Genomic DNA, 15,731 nt, shown 5'->3' with positions numbered 1-15,731 from the left:
ATGAGCAATGGGTGAAGAAGGTGTTAATTATGCCACAGTAAGACTCAAGAAAAAGCCCCAGTGAGAACTTGGAGGCGTGTGTAAGCTCAGGGCGTTTCTTCAATGTTTGTGTATTTACAGAATGATGCAACAGAAAGACAGCAAAGTGGTCACTCCATAGTCTGGAAAATAAACCAGGATGCAACATACTAAACAAAGAACCTTCAAGAATTTAGGCACTGAAGGGAGGAGGAGAAGAAAGAATAATCCATTTGTAAGCCATTCTGCGTTTTTTATGGCTCACTTTGAAATATGTATACATGAAACCAGTTTGTCTTGTGAACCTCAAAATTAAAAAAAAAAAAAGAAACAAAGAGACATAGCATCAAAATCACCTCCTCACAGCAACAATAACCTTCACACAGGAGTATGAAAAATAAAAAATCCTGTCCACGTTGAAGCCCTGTGAAGCCAATGAATCTCTATTTCCCAGCCTGACCAGTTAATTTCTTCTGGTACAAGTGCCTTGAGACTTTTCAGAGGTCACCGCAACAGTAGACAGCTTATAACAAAACCATTAGCAGTTTGGCTAGCTTAGGGAAACCTCTTACTTTCCTTTTTTTGTTTATTATCACTGCATGAATCTGCAGCATATGATAGTTTATAATTTCTCAGGCTTGTTAAATTCATGTTAAAGGTCTGTTTTCTTGTTGAATAAATTTTGTTCATATAATGCTGCCTATTTCATACACTCAGTCTTTAATAGCACCTTTGGTCTATGCGCAACTCACAGATCAAAACAGAGGACTAAAATAGGGGTTGATGATGCTATTTACATGTGTGATTCCTGCTGTCTTCTTGTTAGTAGCTTTAATATAATAGAAGACCTTGTCTGTTTTGTAATTAACACATCTTTACTGGAGAGATATTTGGAAGTGATTGCTGTGAATATACTGGTTAGTAAAATAAACACAATCACACACCACTTTCTGTTATCAGACAAATTTGTGAATTGTACACATTATACTCCAGATCAACAAACTGTGATATAACAGCCAAGTAGAAGACACATATTTATATAACCCTTTATTTTTCTGAAAATATGTATTCACTCTGACCCTGCAAATATAATTAGCTGTGGGATGTGCAGACTTCAGTACCATGGTTGCTTTACTAATTGCAACTCTTGGAAATAGATACTAAATATTTGGAAGCTGCCAATACAAAATAAAAACTGCATCTTTCTTGTACATCTGTCTTAGCTTACAAAAGCAAAATAGTTTTGAAAACAATACTGAGCTCCATGTTTATTCCAAGCACATCCAAGGGTCAAGGACCTATCATTTCATTTTAATGACGAATCTGGCTCAGTATTTAAGCTCTAATTATTTTCAAATTCATTTTAATCCATATTTTTACTTCTTCCATGAGTACACTACAGTTCATTCAATATGCTATTTTTCAACCCACGTTTTCCTAGGTCACTAAAAGAGGAGACTAAATTTCTAAAGCATCAAATTGCAATCCCAATTTTTACATTCAGAGGAAGCTATTTTCTCTTTAAGCAACGTTCACCGTAATTTATGAAAATAAAAAGCATTTATTGCATGTACTTCCAGCAGTGGATCCTCCTCTCCTCACCCTCTCAGTGTGGCTTCCAGGGGCATTTCCAGCTGTGCTCTCACTCAAGTCAATGACCAAGGCAAGTGTTCCAAAACCACACAACAAAAGAAAGAACTGATGCTAAAATTTATAATGCATTCACTTTCTTGAGCTAAAAGGGAGGATCAGAATCTTCCATACCTATAATGGTAGGCCTAAGACCTATAGGTAGAAATAAATAAATAGATAAATAAAAATTAAGACCAAAATCAAAACTAAATACTTATAAAATAAAAAGGAGCTAGACAAGACAGTGATATATTTAAAAACATATAAACCTAGTGACGTACAGGCCCCATCTCTAAATCACTATGAAAATGAGAGCATGAGAAGGGCAGTACCACACCAAACACTGCTGCCTGGAAATGGCCTATTACCAACTTCTTAGTTTGCTTCTAGATTCTTTAAAAATTAAGAATGAGTGTGACCTGGGAAATACTGAAATACTGTGGAGGTTTGTGACCATTTCGTTATTTCTGCTGCTATGCACTGCCACACGTCTATAAGATAAAAACATTTTCTGTCTCTTGTAAGCCCAGAGCATAAAAAATTCAGAGATATCTTACTTTTTATGCCATTTCCAATGAAAAGCACTAAGAACTAAAACTGACTCATGCCAAATGCATATCACTGGATTGCTGTGATTTCTTGGTCTCAAGTTTGCAAAGCGGAAATTATTTATAAAAAGTCAATTTTAGCTCTGGAAAAGAAATTCCTATGTGAATGTACAGTTTCTTTCTTCATCCTCAGAGAATTGCTTACTGTAGTTACAGATCTGTACTACGATTTCAATATACTGGGGAGAATAGGGATGGGGCAGAACTAGCATAATGTACTTTTCTGACAAGTGAAGACATGCATCAAAATTCAAAGAGTTAAACCTACAAGTTTTGAGGATATAACCCTTAAGGAAAGCAAATCAATTTATAGAAACTAGTATGGTAAAGGTAATTAGACATTTCTAGATCCATGAAACTGTGAGAAAAAAAATATAAGTCATAAAAAAAAGTCTGGCAGAACTTTTTAGTGTATGCATTTAGTTAGGAGTTTGAGTGCTTACGCGTGAGTCAGAAGGTAAAATTCTACGTCTATCACCTGCTGGTCAAGTGGCCTACAACAAGTTACTTATGTCTCAATCTCCTTATTTACTCAAGAATGATACTTCACAGAGTTGGTGATAAGATTAAATAATACATCTCTTGTTAACTGTGGTCCTCACAAAGCTCTTCCCTTCAGATCTGTCTCTTTTTACTAGAACCTGCTGTGGACAGCACAGCTGACTTCTAAACTCCAGCTGATGCACCTTTTAATCCACCGGGCAGTCGCACCAGGCAATGCATCTCCTGGGCTGCTCCCAGCCAAGGACTAAAAATAACCACTGTACAAGAATCTAGCTATCACTGCCAAAATAAAGACGCCTTTGAAAAGTAACTGTGACTTTTCAACTCTCATCAGCCTATGGTGAGGCTTTTCCCACCTCAGGCCAGGTTCCTCTTGTCCTATCCCACGGTCAAATTTAACATCTGTCTGGAAGTTCATGCCTTTATCCAGTATGAGTGTTTTCTCCAAATGAATGTGTTACATGTCTAATTTGGCATAAGATCCCTGCAGCATCTAACCTGACACAATTAATAAAATAGTACTGCGAGAGCAAGCAAGGTGAAAATTTGCCCTAAAATTCAAATCATTGATTTGTTGTCCTAAGACACTTGGTATATGAAAAAAAAAATGAGGAAATTAAGGAGATAAATTTTAAATTTTAAGGTTTTTTTTTTCCTTAGAAAAAGTTTTGGTTAAAAATAGAAAGAAAATGTGGTTAAACAACACTATCCTTTAAAAATGTTTTTAATAATGTTTAATAATATAATTACATTGTCTGTTTTCCCTTTCCTCCCACCAAACCCTCCCATGAACACCCTAAGTCTTTTGCTCTCTTTCAAATGAATGGTCTTTTTAATTGTTGCTACACACACACACACACACAGGTATGTAGGTATGTATATAATGAAAAATGTCTAGAATCTTTACCCATGCATGATAAATATTTTTCTACTCACAGGTGATAAACAGCACACTGAATACTGAGATCCTTAGGGGACTTCTAATGAGCTTCAAGAGCCTATCACTTACAGGTTGCTGGTCTGAAATTAACTCAGAGTGCCAGGTGTCTCTGGTACCTACAGCCAGCCTACACAAAACAAACCCGTGATTTCAAATCCTGTTCTAGTGTACACGCTGTGGTAACAAAACTGAGTTCACATACAGGATGCAAAGTCCCTACAAGTGTTAGCACGTCAGTGGGCAAGGAAGGACATACTTTGATTTTCTTTAAAGAGGATGGTGTTGGTACAAGAAAGATGTAGATACCTTCCTTGCCCACTGCCATGCTAGCATTTCTCAAAAGATAAATGTATTTAGCATAAAAATATCAAATAAGGGCTGGAGAGATGGCTCAGAGGTTAAGAACATTGCCTGCTCTTCCAAAGATCCTGAGTTCAATTCCCAGCAACCACATGGTGGCTCACAACCATCTGTAATGAGGTCTGGTGCCCTCTTCTGGCCTGCAGGCATACACACAGACTATTGTATAATAAATAAATAAATAAATATTTAAAAAATATCAAATAAATTCCTACATAACTTAACTTTTAAATTTTGCTTATTAATAGGTAGAAACAGTCTTCCAAACCATCTCAATAATCAAGAAGTAAACTGTACTGGATAATAACCAAAATAACATGTTTATAAATAAGGAAACTAAGGTTTAACTAACTCAAGTACATTAAATGAGATGTTACATGTATAAGAGATAGAACTATGATTTGTACCTATATGGACACTAAGACTAGTCATTAGCAAGCTATTTGATACAATGACCACACTAACACAAACACTAGAATAGACTAAATTTCGCTTACACAAAAGCAGGGTTTAAAGACTCACTACTGGGTATCTACAACGTAACAGTAGCAATAGAAGAACAATAAAGACCACCAGAATAGAATAAATACATAACAAGATGAAAAACTCAAGAAAGTATTTTTGTGTACTATTTTATGTGTGAAAAAAGCTATCAATTATCTATTTAAAAGCCCTTATCATGAGGTTTGACAAAATCCTCTCAGTCCCTTACCACTGTTTAGTTTCAGTCATGTAGCAGAGGCAGACTACACTGGAAGTCTCACAGAACACTGTTTCATTTAGAAAGAAATCTGTACAATAACAGGATGTAAAACATGACAATAAACACCTAGTACTCTAATAACTAGTAGCCTAACAACTGAGGAACTCCGCCACCATGTCTTTGAAGAAAATTTACCACTATTATAAATTCTTCTTAGGAAATTATAGTTAACACATTAAAACTCAAAACTAAGTCCTGGGTTTAGAAAAGTCCCCCTAAAATTGACAAAAGAGCTAATGTCAAATCACCCTACAATATCACCTTAAAAACTAACGTGATATTGCAGGAAAAGATTTCTGAGCCACTGTTCCCCACACAAAACTTTTACTACAGGTCAGAGACAACTCTTCCTTTTTTCTGTGTCTCTAGTACATACTCAGTACACAGTAGGAATGGCTGGAGATAACTGGATGGCTAGGGAAGTAAAAACATTCAATAAACCAAAAGTCAGTAATATTCTTACGGGCAATGGGACATTCATGGTTTTAAACTCTATTTTTTCTAAACTAATACAGCTGCATCAAATTAATTTTAAATATAATCACACCACTGGAAATGAATAGCAAGTACTAAAGCAAAATCAATTAGCTTAGTGACTGTATTACTAACACAGCAACTTTAGCTTAAAATAAACGCTACCTCTACACATAGCATTTATTCCCTTACACGCCATTCAAATCTTGTTAAAAGTTTTATCATCTGTATAAATGCTATGAATTTTATCTCTCTACATACTTGTTTTTTAAATGAGAAAAAGTAGAACTATTTTTTGAGAAATTCAAAACTACCACCATCTTAAAATTAACATGAAGTGTTGTTAAAACATTTTTCCCAATCCTAAATATGTGGTAGGGGGAGTAAGCCCTTAGGATATTCATTCTCTAATTCATTTTTCCTGTGCTTGGATTTATTTTCCAGAAGACCCCTGTTTTAAACTCTAGTCTCTGCAGAAGAATGAACAGCATTCCTTCTTCAGTCTTCCCACATGGCAGAAGAGCTTCTCTTAGTGATGTCTTCATCATCCACCCTTCAATGCTTAGCCACAGTTGAACCTGCTTGCTCAGGGCATACTGTTTTCTGATTTACTCTGAACTTACCAAGTATGCTATCAAAGTATGCTTTTATATAGTGGCAAATATGGGATTCCGATCTGCAGTCAGATAAATATCCCATTTTCAAAAGTTTATAGAATATTTCTCATTAGGTTAAATAAACATGTTTGAAGACACTACTTAGACTAAATGGTCATTAGTTTCTCTTAAGTTGTCAGCAGAAAACAGGCACTACAATTACAGCATCTCATAACAGCAACCTAGTCAAGCAAAGTCAAGCTTCTAAATCAATAATGTTTTAAAGAAATAACACATAGGTGCATATGTGAGTTGCATAGTAGCTTTCAGATGCTGCTCAAAGCAATAAGCCCGCAGTGAGCACATGAAAGATGTGTAGGAATGTGACAGGCTGAGTCCACTTCCGAAGCTACTGAGCTGGATCAAGCCCCACTGCAGGCTGACTGTAAAGCAAACTAGGCAAGAGGTTACCACTGTGCCATTGGAAGCTCTGGTTACGTGTACTTTACAAATAAACTGAAAACTAAACAACAGAATCTTGGAACTACTTCACTAAATAGTTGGGTTCAAGAGCTCACTGGTAATCTCTATGTATTTACTCTCCACTTACATTATGAATTCATAGCAAAAATTTTCTCTCGTATCATTTAAAACCATTTCACTGAGAGACATGAATTCATCATATAGTGACTTTATTATTTGTGGTGGTTTTACTGCTTGGTCCCAGGGAATAAACCCATCTAATACAAATTAATAGAACATCCATCAAATGGGGGAAAAAAATCAATTCATACATAGTACCTACTACAAATGATAGGAACTACTATTTAGAATTCAGAAAAACCTGAAGTTCTCTCCCACGACTTAAACTACAGGAAGCTGAAGGAAGTGACAACCTTGTCATACTAACTTAAAAGGCTATGCAATGACCTCTGGTGCTCACTTTCCACTCTGGTTATAAATAACCCATAAAATTTAATATTAAAGAGCAAATAAAAAAGCTTAAGGGCTATATAATTTTAGAGTTGGATTTCTTTGTTTATTTTTATGAGTAATAATAATAGCAACAGTAACAGAAGTAGTTTCTATCTCTAGGATTAAGTCCAAATGGTTATTACTCTAATATAGGTATTATTCAATAAACTAGTCAAGTCACACTAAATGAAAATTGAGCTTACTGGGAATGAATTAAGATGACAAGGAAACAATCCTTAATCATCTAAATTGCTAAAAAAACATAGGTAATATTGGAACTTATAAAAATGAAAATCTATAGAAAAAGGTTTTAAAAGTATGAACAGAGTTCCACCTTTATCTACAAACTGTCATCTTAACTCTTGATCTAATCACTGCTTTGCTAAATATTTTGACAGTTTTGATAAATCACATACCAAGGAAGGGAAAGTACAATGTTATTCTTCATCTTTATAAATGAATATTCTTAAATTTTATGATTTAACTAAAATATTCCATCATAGATTTACTAGCATTTAGTTTGATTTATACTGTCAAAAGCTCTTGACTGTTAAGAGTCTTAAGTTACAACCAAGCAAAGGTGTCAAAAAGGTGCACTATATACTGACAAAACTTGATCATTTCGGCTAACATAAAGTAATTTTCCGTATTTTAAAAAATTAGACAAAACTGTCAAAACCTATGCTTTAGGTATAGTTTTAGCTATAACTTTTATTGTAATATGAATTGCAACTGACTAGACCTAATGAGTATTCAGTATTACACAACACTTGAATTAAGTTTTGAATTTAAAACTGCTATTTAGAACTATACTTGATAAGCCCTAATTATTGTTTGTAATCACTGTGGTGGGAGCTTCACAAGTTTTAATTCTGTGTTTCTAGAATAATAATTATTATTAAATTAAGTTGCTGAAAAGACACCTTAAACATCAGAAAATTATACTGTACTTTAAATTATAAAGTTAGTAAGCAATAAGGATTTTCAATTCCTTCGTCAGTATTAAGTTACAACACTCTTAGTAAAAGAGAAGGCAAATAAATTGAAATTCAGGGATACAGCAAACACTAGAAGTTAACTTAAATTGCTAGTCTATGTTTGGGGGACAGTTCTGCTGTTGAAAAGCTATATTACATCTCATAGGATCATGCTTTAAAGAAGACCTCAATTTTTATGCATCCTAACAATGTGGTATCAAAAACCATTCTATTTCAAATTTGCAACACAAAGAATCTATATTTTAACAATCACATTTAGTTTGTTTCAGCTGCTGAATAGATGTAAATGTAACCCACACCACTATCAAACTCTAGGTCTAATAGATATCAAGCTAATATTTATTTCTAAGTGCTTTAAAATTATTGGTAAATCCTGCATAAAAAGGATTCCATGAATGTATTGTGATTTTACTTTAACAATTATTCTGCACTACAATGGAAGTACATGCTCAAACAAGACACCTCAGCAGTATTTTAAAGCAGTAACCACCTAGCCAATTTCTGTATGTTCTGTAGTTTTTCTAATCCACTCTCCCTGTGGTTGAGCAAAATCGAATTGCCTCTCACATTTGCAGACAGCTCTGTGAAGGTGATAATAGAGCTGCACCCTGCTGTCATGAGGCAGGAAATAGGAAAATGGCATATGGGGCTAGAAAGAAAGAAATAAGGGGAAAGAACGAAAGAACGAACAAAAAAAAAAGAGAGAGAGAACTAAACAAGAACAAAAGAGATTTCAACAAAGAACAATATAACCCAATGTGCTCTGCAAGTTAACCTCTTTTCAGAATCAGTCAGCATATTTAATTATTCATCTGTGTCCTCATAGCAAATACATGAATGGCTGATTACCAAGTCTTTGGGCAAGTTTTCATTGTCTAAAATATTTGGAAAATACAACTCCAGAATACATTTTGCATAACGTCTGAAAAAACAGAGCCCTTTAAATGAACAGTTTTAGAATGTACTGATATTTATTAAAATATTAATAGAATATATAAAGCAGCAAATATACATATTATATGTAAGCAATCTTATACATATAATGTATACATATGTATAGGATGTATAAAGAAAATGAGGTATAAAGCTTTCAGTTTGGTTTAACATTCAAATTCATGAATTTTTTTAAAATTAAGAATAAACATTCATTCATGATAACAGCAAACTTAAAATCCCTACATAATGTGTTAAATTGCTAATATCATGCCATATTTATGGACTTGCATACTTTTAAAAGACTCTACCTTTCCTTTCACACTCTGAATGGGATCCACAACCACTGCCACAGCTCTCTCCGACAAGGCTTCAAAGCTCTGCTGAGTGTTGATATCCACACCAGAAAGCCAACAGCCAAAGCCAGGGTGACTATGATACCAACCAACAACCATCTCAGGCCTGAAACAAAGAGGGCATTCAGACACTTAGAACACAACAAGTAATACACTGATGATATGAGAAGAAACAACACACTAACAGGGTATAAATTAAGAAAAGATGAAAACACACAGGTGTGAAAAAGCACCATTAGAAACTCTGAAATCGGGCACCATATTATCCAGAAAACATGGCAGTGAGCAAGTGTGACAAAGGAGTTGCTATCATTAAGAGATGCACATTAGCAGTGGTAGATAAGGCTTTCAGCTTTTCACCTTGTTACCACACTTTCTCAGAGCCAGTTTTTAGCCTTTCAGCATTCAAGTAAATATCTACTCTTTAACTCCTTAGCTCTGGGAGCTGGATTTTTCAGGCACAGAGTACATTTTTTAACAATGGACACCAGGATCCACTGTTGTGAAAGGATTAAATATCAATTAAACCAGCAGTAGAACTAGGAACTCAGTCAAAAACCAATTTGCACTGCTCTGCTCAGCTGCTGAGCCTTTTGCTAACATTAATTTTGAAGTTTTTTTCCGCAGTAGAAGAATCTGAGCAAGAGAATGACAACCATTGGGAGACTTAGTCTGAGGGGGAAATACTTGGATTACACTGTCTTTAAAACTCATATCAACAAACATCTATTCAGAACTGCATTCGACTGCAATTCTCAAATATACAGACAGAACCTACTAGGTCTTTTGGTTACAAGTCAATACAAAGTAACTCTAGATGCTAAAGAGAGGGACATTATAGCTCAAGCCTACCACATGACAGCTGAGAATCTTAATACAAGGCAGTTTTCTGGTTGGGAGATTTTCATTGGCCAGTCAACCACACTGATTCTTCCTCTTGGAATGATGCCCATAAACACCCATTAACTTTAAGGTACATTTCCAAAAGTATTTTCCTTTACAAAAAATGCTAGTGTATAACACTTACCTTCCTGTTTGTTTTAGCATATCCAACATTTTGGCTTGGAACACTGGATCAACTGCTTCTACACTGACACCCTAGATTATGGGGGGGGGGAATAGACAAAGAAGGTTTTGATAGATGTATTTGAAAGCTAATCAAATCATTGAACCCAAAGATTTATAGCAACAAAATTTCTAAATCTGCCAAGTATTGAATTGTTATTAGCTAATAATTAGACAACATTTAGGGTGTTAAAAGTTTATAGCTATTGTCATATGCATTTCTGATTATATATATGTATCATCAGAAGTACCAAATAGCTGACAAATTATGATTTTTTTTAGTTATAACTACCTATGGCAAGCATACCTCCTAATACCATCCCAGCATCAGAATTTAAGTCTAATCTAGATAAACAAGCCAGTTTATCATAAGCACTTTCACCAACCAAAGCAAAAAGCACACTGAATTCCAATAGAGAAGGCATACTGGAAAACAAGAATACGCACTTTGATGCTGGGCTAAGATTATCTTTCTGGGGTTTTGTTTTCATTACTATAAAGAGGAGAAGATGAAGAGACGTAAAGGAAGGCAGAAATGGGGGGAGATGAGAGAAGGGGATGAAATGAAGACACAAGCCTCTACAGAGGAGTCTACTGACTCCTGAACCAATGAAATACTTTCTGACTCTATTACAGAGGGTGAATATAAGCATCAAAATCGCCTATTTTTATACTGTCAGACAAACATTTACATGGAAATGTGATAATAATACATCAGAATCATTTATTATCCTGATTATCTACACAGGGACTATATAAGGCAGAAATAAAAAACTATATAAAACAGAAATAAGTTCATTGTTATGTCTTTTTACATATTTTCATAGAAAAAGATATAATAGTAAGATTTCAATGTAAATGTAAATTTTGGGTATTAAGTGCTTCTATATCCAAAAGAACAAAAAGTTTAATGATTGATTACCCAGAAAGACAAAAGAATTCTAAACCAAGTTACCAAGCAAAATTTCCAACAATAAAAACCAAGATATAGTACAGATTTCCTATTGTTTTGTATTATTTTCAAATCTTTTGCATACTATAGCAACTAGTCCATAGAAATACTTGTTCCATGTGTGTATGTATGCATGGCATCATTTAAATGTGTATAATTTGTTTCAAGTATATAAGGATCCTCAAACAGAGCAAGCATCTTCACCTGACACGCCTTGCCAGCCTTAACTAGGACACTGCCACAGCAGAGGGAAGCCTCCATCCAAAACACAGAGAAAACCCACAACTGAGACTGCTAAGTGTCATGGTTGAGAATTGGTAGAACTAACACTGACATTTTTATCTGAGATGGTGTAATGTAGGATGGGATGGCTTCAAAGTGAATACTCAAGGCAAGAATGAACCTGAATTCCTCATCTCCTTCTTTCACCTCTCCAGTGCTGGGACTCAGGGTATTAGCCACTACGTTGCCTTGTATTACTAGGGTTTTTTTTTTTTTTTTCATATTTTCTTTAAATCGAACAGGGCACAGAGGCACACACCTTTAATCTCAGCACTCCAGTGCAGAGGCAGGAAGATCTCTGTCAGTTCAAGGATGACCTATACTACATAAAGAATTCCAGGCTAGCAAGGACTATACGTTGAGACCCCTATTTTCAAAACAAACCAAAACAGCCTAAATGCACAACTTTCTATAAAAATCACCTTCAGTAAATAAAAGGCGGAGCAAAATTACCTCTATAAAGAAAACATTTTAAATCGTGTAGATTGCTTTAAAAAAAATCTACATTTTACTATTTAACATGTAAAAATCATTCACTTTCATACATAGCACACTTAAAAAAAATCATAGGCTTTAAAGCATTGGAAACCTCACAGGAGGATTAATTTACACCCATTCCAATTTTATATAATAGTTTCTAAAAATTTTTGAGCAGATATTGAGAGTAATTAATATAATACCCTACTTTTACAACAACTAACTTTAAACCCAGCTTGTCTGGCTCACTAAAGGAAAGAACAAGGAAGTTAGGACTAGCATCATTGAGTCCATAGTACAGTTAAAAGACTGATTTAATTCAACACAAGATAAAATTCATACTATTAGTCTTATGATTGCTGTTTTCTACTGCAAAGAAAAAACATAAAGAGATGAACATCATTTTGAATTTAAAAAAAAGAAAAGAAAAATGAAACAAGAAGCAGTCAACATAAAGAACTACTCACAGTTCCTGACTGTGGCATAGCAAACACATCAATCACTCTGACGGTGTAATCGTCAACAAATTCGCCAAGCATGAGACCCATAACTTCCATAGGAACTCCAGCACGGCCATGTTTTAGCATCTGTAAAGAGGAAGAGGTACAGACACAAAGCACATTTATTTGAGATCTTGACTCACACACACCCATGCTGCCAAATAACCTAGTTTGCTTCTGTGAAAATAAAAGCCAATTTTACGGATGTACCCTAAATAATACTGATGCCTGAGGGAATTGAGGTGATAAATATGCTGAAGTAAAAGAGAGATTGCAAAAGAAGCAAGTAACTCTATTCCTTCCTTACCTTTAGCAATGCCAAGGAAGAGATATAGACTTGTTCTGCGGTGTCCACGGCAGGAGCATCTGTAGGTGGACCCTAGGAACAAGTTCATCAGTTACTATAACACACAGAATAGTGAAGTAAGAATTAAAGTTAAATGTGAAATAAACTTGATTATTTTAATAAACATTCTAGAAAAAATCAAGTATTTTTTTATCCAATTACAATACAAATAATCATGAAGACATTTACAATTCTTAAACATGAAGGTAACAGTCAAAACTCAGTACCCTGACTTTCCAATAGGCATAAAGTTTATTTCCACAGTGCTCATCTACCTTGGCTATAAAATAATTATTGTCAATTACTGCAACATTTGTTACCACTATATTACAATATAATATTAATATGAATGCCAAATCCTATTGGACTAGCTTGATAAACTGAAGAATCATAAAAACAGCAAATCCTCAGCTTCAGCTGCAGACAGTATGCAGCTTAGGGATATGGGCTCACTCTGCAGTTCACAGAGTGGGAGGGAAGACGGGAGAAGACTTCTGATCCCTAGGGGAAGAGCTGTGAGTGAACACACACTCTGCACTGGCCTAATGCTGTTCCCTTCCTACACAAATCTAATACAACCAGGTAAGGTCAGGTGGGCAGCAGGAAAATACCCCCAGTAACTAACTACTGCCTTTCATACTATAACAGGCTAATGATCCAAGTAAGCTTCTCCCAGAAAGAAACAAATCTCTGTAGGTTGTCAAAATGAGACTCATAGAGCAACTTGGGGGTCTTTGCATTTAAGGTACCTTCACCCCAGCAGCCAATAAATACAATTCCATGCCAAGCAGTACACATCATTAAAAAATTTTTAAAAAGTCTGACTTTCTTTCTTTAATATTGGGATGTGCAGAAGACAGTTCCTAACTGCTGTGACCTTTTCACCCTTCTACCATGTCAGAGATGCTAACCACTCATCCTCGTTTGCATTTATGCTTTTACTTGCTGAAATTAAACAACTGCTTTACTCATACTCCACCAACAGTCTACGTGTTTTCTATCGATTTCTATCAGGGGCATTTAAAAATCTCACAATATTTGCTGGAACCATTAACTAGAACTATAGATGGTTCCCAAGTCAAACTCTCCATTTATCGTCACTGAATGCAGCTTTGCTGATTCTTTCAACTAGATTTTCAAAATGAAAACCAGCTGGGAAGCCAAAGCACTTTATGCTGAAGTTATAAAAGTTTTAATAATTTAATTCCATTCACTTAGATAAGAAACTTAAGAAAGATTAAGAACTGGGGCTGGAGAGATGGCTCAGTGTTAAGAGCACTACCTGCTCTTTCAGAGTACCCAGGCTTGAATTCCAGCAAGCCCGTGATAGCTCAAATGATAGACAAATGAGAACATTATGTCTCCTCTGGCCTCCACAGGCCCTACACATATGCGGTGCACAAACATATGTATAGGCAAAACATTTCTATACATAAAATATAAATAAATTAATAAAAAAATTTAAAGACATGAAGAAAAAGTGGAAGACTGTATCAAGTCAGAGGTGATGATACATTTGTGGAAGTTAGCCTTAATATGATAAATACCATATTCAAGTTATTTCTTGGACATAGAACAACTTTAAAAATTGTGTCTATTGAGGATTTCTGCCTCCTCCCCGCCACCGCCTCCAGTCCCTCTCCCTCATCAGCTAGAAGAGCCATCAGGGTTCCCTGACCTGTGGGAAGTCCAAGGACCGCCCACCTCCATCCAGGTTTAAGCCTCAATAAACAAATAAATTAATTAAAACAAATAAATTAAAAAAAATTGGAAGTGTCCTTCTTTTAACCCAATTTGGAAATGTCAACAAAAGTGGGGCTTTTTTTTTTTATTGAGAAAAAAAAATTTCCGCCTCCTCCCAGCCTCCCACTCCTCCCACCCTCCCCCCACCCCTCTCCCCCTCCCTCTAAAGTCTGAAGAGCAGTCAGGGTTCCCTGCCCTGTGGAAAGTCCAAAGTCCTCCCCCCTCCATCCTGGTCTAGGAAGGTGAACATCCAAACTGGCTAGGCCCCCACAAAGCCAGAACAAGAAGTAGGATCAAAACCCAGTGCCATTGTCCTTGGCTTCTCAGCAACCCTCATTGTCCGCCATATTCAGAGAGTCCGGGTTTATCCCCTGCTTTTTCAGTCACAGTCCAGCTGGCCTTGGTGAGCTCCCAATAGATCAGCCCCACTGTCTCAGTGGGTGGTTGCACCCCTCTTGGTCCTGACTTCCTTGCTTATCTTCTCCCTCCTTCTGTTCCTCATTGGGACTTTGGGAGCTCAGTCCAGTGTTCCAGTGTGGGTCTCTGTCTCTATCTCCATCCATCGCCAGATGAAGGTTCTATGTTTAATTTCATGTGCGTTGGTGTTTTGACATGGGTGTCAGGTCCCCCGGAGCTGGAGTTACAGACAGTTGTGAACTGCCATGTGGGTGCTGGGAATTGATCCCTGGTCCTCCGGAAGAGCCATCAGTGCTCTTAACTAACCCCTGAGCCATCTCTCTAGTTAAAATGGTCTTTTCCAACTTGCCAGAAAATAATTATTAAGAAGAAAAAAGTGACCACATTTTCACCTAAATATATCACTAACAGAATCCAGAAACTATTTCGGTCATCAGTGTAAGAAAACTGCCTTCACTGTATGTTTTTTGTTTGTATGTAGCAAAGTATCTGGCACACAGCAAGAACTCAGTAATACTTCCTGAAGAAATGAATCAATAAAAATGGAATAGAAAATCAATAGAACTCAAGACTTTCCAGCAGTTATCTGAGAGGAAGCAAGCACATGCAAAGGGAGAGAGTTTACTTCTCTTACAACCTATTTTCTTAAGGTTCAAAATCACACTAACAGAGCCCTGTGTTAGGAAAAACCACGGCCCTTTTAGTATGAGTGCTGTCTGTAGGACTATCAGAGATGTTTACTATATGCATGCTGTCTGTAGGACTATCAGAGATGTTTACTGTATGCGTGCT

The 15,731-nt window shown here is 35.9% G+C and overlaps 1 protein-coding gene across 1 annotated transcript in view; it reads right to left on the bottom strand.

Annotated features, from left to right (window-relative positions):
* Psmd14 (proteasome 26S subunit, non-ATPase 14) overlaps positions 1-15,731 on the bottom strand; it is an 87,103-nt gene that overhangs the window by 22,356 nt on the left and 49,016 nt on the right. Inside the window, exons 4-7 of the mRNA XM_005346459.3 lie at positions 12,741-12,812; positions 12,401-12,520; positions 10,185-10,255; positions 9,113-9,263 (exon numbers count right to left, since the gene is read on the bottom strand). Of these exons, the coding sequence (XP_005346516.1) occupies positions 9,113-9,263; positions 10,185-10,255; positions 12,401-12,520; positions 12,741-12,812 (414 nt within the window). The remainder of the gene's footprint in view (positions 1-9,112; positions 9,264-10,184; positions 10,256-12,400; positions 12,521-12,740; positions 12,813-15,731) is intronic.

Source organism: Microtus ochrogaster, chromosome 4 (genome assembly GCF_000317375.1).
Source record: "Microtus ochrogaster isolate Prairie Vole_2 chromosome 4, MicOch1.0, whole genome shotgun sequence".
NCBI classification, from domain to species: Eukaryota; Metazoa; Chordata; class Mammalia; order Rodentia; family Cricetidae; genus Microtus; species Microtus ochrogaster.
Note: the sequence above shows the minus strand (reverse complement) of the source record. Positions and strands in the feature narration are given on the sequence as shown.